Here is a 5,119-nt window from a genome sequence, read left to right as displayed (position 1 = left end):
TCATTATTATATTTATAATTAGTTTATTAATTTATAATATTTATTTATTACACTTCACAATTACACAAATAAAATATATAATAATATTCTATTCTATATTTATTTATGTAATAATACAATACACATACACAATACACACCAACATTATATTTCATATATTTACTTTTATATCACAATAAATATTAATTCACAGGCATACTCGGGCGAAACCCGTAGTATGCGGCGGATCGGCCAAGCGACGCATTTATTCCGCGTCTACCCGCCACTGCGATATAATTTTGTAAGCCGCGTACAAAATACGTACGAAGTTAGTCGATACCTCACACTCGATGCGATTTGTTTACTTTTTGCTAGCCGTACTGTCTAATTGTTTTCGTGTTTAGTTTTCGTAATTAATGTTAATACTCCGTCTATTAGAACTGTAAATTTCTTCCGTACTCTATTACCTTTTGACTTTTCTTGTTTTTGTGTTTATTGTGTGCGTATTATACGAGTGATATCTCAAATTGTGGACTTAGTTATTTCTACCACGTACACACCACGACGACGATACCTATAACTGGTGACCCCGTATTGTACACGTCATTTAGAAGATGAGTAGTGGAAGTGATACAGCTGAGTCGCAAGTAAATACGCGACCGCGCCGTATGAAGAAACTGGAACGAGTTCACAGTGCTGACGTAACTATGGTCGCGCCGCCATAATCCCAGATTAAGACGCCGCCATTTTGGCCAGAAAAGCCGGCCATTTGGTTTGCACAAGTGGAAGGTCAGTTTAAATTATTTGGAATAACGGACGAAGCTACAAAATTTTACCAAATCCTATCAACGTTAGACAGACAATACGCCGCAGAAGTAGAAGACGTTATCACTGGCCCACCTGACTACAATCGACTCAAGGCAGAACTCATAAAACGTCTGTCTGTTTCGAGGGAGAATAAGGTGAAACAATTGTTGATGCATGAACAACTTGGCAGTCGCAAGCCTTCACAATTCCTGCGACACCTTCAACACCTTGCTGGACCAGATATTCCGGAAGAGTTTCTCCAGACCATTTGGACAAGTCGGTTGCCAATAGGAATACAACCAATAGTGGCATCTCAACCCACCTTACCTCTCGATGCTCTCGCTGAACTGGCCGACAGGGTACACGACATTGCTGCTCCGACGAACCAAGTCGCAGCAACGTCCTCATCATCGCCCATCGAGTTGTTGACACAGCAAGTAGCGGAGTTGACCAAACAAGTCAGTGCCCTCACGGCCCAAGTCAACCAACGATCTCGACCAAGGGAACGAAGACAGTCGAGTAGACACCGCAACCGATTCCAATCTCGAAGATCCAGTTCAAGTCATCGACGGTATCCAGTTTGCTGGTACCACAGCAAGTTCGGCTCCAAGGCTAGGAGCTGCATCAAGCCCTGTGACTACACGTCGGGAAATGCCCCCAGCAATCAGTGATGGCGACCAATGATTGCAGGAGCTCTCCGGGTCGCCTCTTCATTACCGACTGCAGTACCCAAAGACAATTTTTAGTCGACACCGGTAGTGATATTTGTGTCTTTCCAATTAGCGACTTAAGTGAAAATAGACATAAGACATCCTTTCAGCTCAGTGCTGCTAATGGTTCGGCTATCGCCACATACGGTTATATCAATCTTACGTTAAATATAGGATTACGTCGCCCCTTTCCATGGCGCTTCGTCGTAGCTGACGTAACGAAAGCTATAATTGGCGTAGATTTTCTATCACACTATCGTCTTATCGTAGACATCAGTAACCGTAGATTAACAGATAGCCTAACTAATATCAGCACTGTAGCCTCAATAGTTAAATCTAATTGCCTAGTAACGAGTGTGAAGGTTTCCACTGGCGGAAATAGCAGGTACCACAATATTTTGGCGGAGTTCCCTGAAATAACTCGCCCCGCCGGTACTCCGGGTGTCGTCAAACATCACACTGTACACCACATTCGTACTACACCAGGCCCACCAGTGTCATGTTCACCTAGGAGACTCGCTCCTGACAAGCTCAAAATCGCCAGACAGGAATTCGACACAATGCTAGCGAACGGTACGGCACGTCCTTCTGACAGCCCTTGGTCGTCGCCTTTACACCTTGTGTCGAAAAAGGATAACGGTTGGCGTCCCTGCGGCGACTATAGGTTGCTTAATGCGAGAACCATACCAGATAAGTATCCCATACGTCACATTCATGACTTTTCGCACAGTTTGGCTGCTTGTAAGTACTTTTCTGTTATTGATCTGGTTAAGGCTTACAATCAGATTCCAGTCGCTGAGGAGGACATACCGAAAACGGCGATTACAACGCCATTCGGCTTATACGAGTTTCCTTTTATGACGTTCGGATTAAGGAATGCTGGTCAGACATTTCAGAGGTTCGTGGACGAGCTAACACGTGGACTTGACTTTTGCTATCCGTACCTTGACGACTTTTTGGTTTACTCCAGGACCCAGGAAGAACACGAAGACCACCTCCGTCAACTTTTTACCCGTATGCAAAATTACGGCGTTCTTGTCAACACGGCTAAGTGTGTCTTCGGAGCGCCTGAGGTAACATTCCTGGGCTACCGTATATCGGAAAGCGGTACTAAGCCCTTGGATGGCAAAGTCAAGGCCATTTTGGACTTTCCCATACCTAAAACCGTTAGGGAACTCCGTAGATTTTTAGGTATGATAAATTACTATCGCAGATTTCTGCCTAACGCTGCTCGTATCCAGGCTCCTCTGAACGCCTTACTGACAGGTTCTGTGAAGGCTTCCCATCCGGTCGACATAAAGGGAGATTCTTTAAAAGCTTTCGAAGCCTGTAAATCTAGCCTTTGTGAGGCAGCAATGCTAGCTCATCCCCGTCCTGACGCTAAGTTGGCACTTGTTACGGACGCCTCAGACACGGCTATAGGTGGAGTCCTCCAACAATACCTGGACGGTGCCTGGCAGCCTCTAGCATTCTTCTCGCGCAAGTTGAGTCCTTCGCAGGTAAAATATTCACCATATGACCGCGAACTCCTTGCAATTTACCAGAGCATCAGGTACTTTCGCCACATGCTAGAGGCTAACCACTTCACAGTCTATACTGACCACAAACCGCTCAGTTATGCATTCCATGAAAGGAAAAGTAACTGTTCTCCACGTCAGTATAGACACCTGGACTTCATCTCGCAATTCACGACAGATATTCGGCACATTTCAGGGAAGGACACACCACATACAAGGCCCATGCTATACAAAGTGTTATTATAAATATGTTTTACAGGATTGTCAGCTTTAAGGTTTATATTAATATCACCCATTAAATATAAATCGGTATACTTATTAAACATTGCAATTTTTTCTCGGAGTTCATCAACAAATAGATTCTTACTTAGACTGGGAGGGCGGTATATAGCAAAAAGTATAGCTGTATAGTTTGAATTTGTGGTAATTGTGCAAATTATGCTTTCAAAATATTTCGATCTTGTATTTTTTATGCTACATTTGTGTTTATCGCTTATATATACTATTATACCACCCCCTTTTCGTGACTTTCGTAATGAAGTAAACATTTGATATCCCTTAATATTATATAAACAGCTAATTGTTTCTGAGATATTTGCTTCCGTAAGTACAATTACATCAAATGGTTGGTTAGAGGCCATTATACATTGTTCGAGAGTTACAAAGTTTTTGTTAATTGATCGGATATTAATATGAATACATAACAGATTAATTTGGTTATTAGGTAAACAACTTAAAAAATCATTAACACTGCTACAATCTCTAATTTCATAAATTTCTTCTGACAAATTATCCATATTTTTTTTATAGACAGATAATATTGATAGACATATTTTTACATTTTTACTTAAGCCTTTTTTTTTATTATTGTGTATAAATCATCCATTGTTTTCAATGTGTAAGTTTTTTCATTTTCATCTTTACGAGCTCTAACATATCCTTTTTTAAACCACACGAATTTGAAATTCTGATTTATTTTTAACTCTTGCTTAGCATTCCAAAAAATTTTTTTATTTAGTTTCGTCATAGCTTCTCTAATATAAACGATATTATTGTTACCTTTATCAGTGGGGTTGATATCCGATACCGTAGTTTTAGTACCTTTAGCTGCAATTATCCATTTTTCTTGAGTTGATTCGTCTTCCAGTTCAACCTTTATGATCTGGTCATTTCTACCTTGAAGTCTTCTTACACTCTTGATTCCCTCTTTAGGCACTTTGAGTTTAATAGCTACCTTCTCTACGATTTCTTTAATTTCTTCATTCTTCTGGTATGGCACATTAGCAATTTCGATAAATTTCGCGAGCTTTTCTTGCTCTAATTCCTGTAGTCGTTGTTCGAGAGCTCCCAGACGAATTTCTAAATTGTTATTTTTATTTGTAAGTTCTATATTCTTGCGTTCTAGATTTTTTATAGTTTTCTTAAATGCATCGATGCATTCTACTACCTCATCTAGTTTCGCGCTATGAAATTGTAGTGAATCATTTAATTCTCGTAGTTCGCTTTTTATAGTTTTCTCAACTTCTTTAGTAATATTCTTAAGAAATTTATTTGCGTTGATTTGCACAGGAGATTCGTCATCTTCTTCTTCCTCTTCTGGAATAATGATTGACGCATATCGTCTTGGCGACTCTTGCTGACACTGCTGACATGTCCACTCAAGGCTAGGAGCTGCCTTTAGAGCAGTTATCTGTTTGTTTGTTAGACCTGTACATTTATTGTTAAGGTGCACAATCCGCTCACATTTACTGCACTCCAGTCCGGGAGAGGTCTTTGTGATATTCTTTTTACAAGCATCACACTTCGACATCGCGGGTAATTAGGAAAAAAAAATAGTAACGTAAAATGTTGCGTAGATATATCGTGCTATGCGTTCAACGGTTCGTCGATGACTGATAGATGCTTCAATGTCTCTATCTTTTTCTAGAATGCCCCACGCTATAGTCCAATTGTTTTATAATGACAGCTCAATAATATTTAAAATAATAAATATTTTTACATGCCAGTATTAAATGCTATGCCATATAAAATAATATTAATTACAGTTTTACAAATTATTGATCAATTAATTACAATAATAATTGTATATAATAAAGTAAATTCAAT

General features: G+C 39.8%; 2 protein-coding genes across 2 annotated transcripts; one reads left to right on the top strand and one right to left on the bottom strand.

Annotated features, from left to right (window-relative positions):
- Window positions 1-593: 593 nt before the first annotated feature.
- On the top strand, window positions 594-1,457 carry LOC124542469. Its single transcript, XM_047120413.1, has 2 exons — window positions 594-626; window positions 711-1,457. Exons 1-2 carry the CDS (start codon window positions 594-596, stop codon window positions 1,455-1,457), a joined length of 780 nt encoding a protein of 259 aa, XP_046976369.1.
- Window positions 1,458-3,226: 1,769 nt separating this feature from the next.
- Window positions 3,227-4,903, bottom strand: LOC124542827. The gene has a single exon (XM_047120710.1). It carries the CDS (start codon window positions 4,821-4,823, stop codon window positions 3,861-3,863), a length of 963 nt encoding a protein of 320 aa, XP_046976666.1. The 5' UTR covers window positions 4,824-4,903; the 3' UTR covers window positions 3,227-3,860.
- Window positions 4,904-5,119: the final 216 nt, after the last annotated feature.

The sequence above is a fragment of the Vanessa cardui genome, chromosome W (assembly GCF_905220365.1).
Source record: "Vanessa cardui chromosome W, ilVanCard2.1, whole genome shotgun sequence".
Classification (NCBI taxonomy): domain Eukaryota; kingdom Metazoa; phylum Arthropoda; class Insecta; order Lepidoptera; family Nymphalidae; genus Vanessa; species Vanessa cardui.
The sequence above is the reverse complement of the archived record's forward strand: the minus strand, read 5'-3'. Positions and strand labels throughout refer to the sequence as shown.

What these genes read in the sequence shown, in the direction of transcription:
- LOC124542827 (XM_047120710.1), bottom strand. Translation starts at nt 4,823, where the DNA reads ATGTCGAAGTGTGATGCTTGTAAAAAGAATATCACAAAGACCTCTCCC.
- LOC124542469 (XM_047120413.1), top strand. Translation starts at nt 594, where the DNA reads ATGAGTAGTGGAAGTGATACAGCTGAGTCGCAA. An exon ending in GTGATACAGCTGAGTCGCAA is followed by an intron (nt 627 to 710) that starts GTAAATACGCGA and finishes CCATAATCCCAG; the next exon opens with ATTAAGACGCCGCCATTTTG.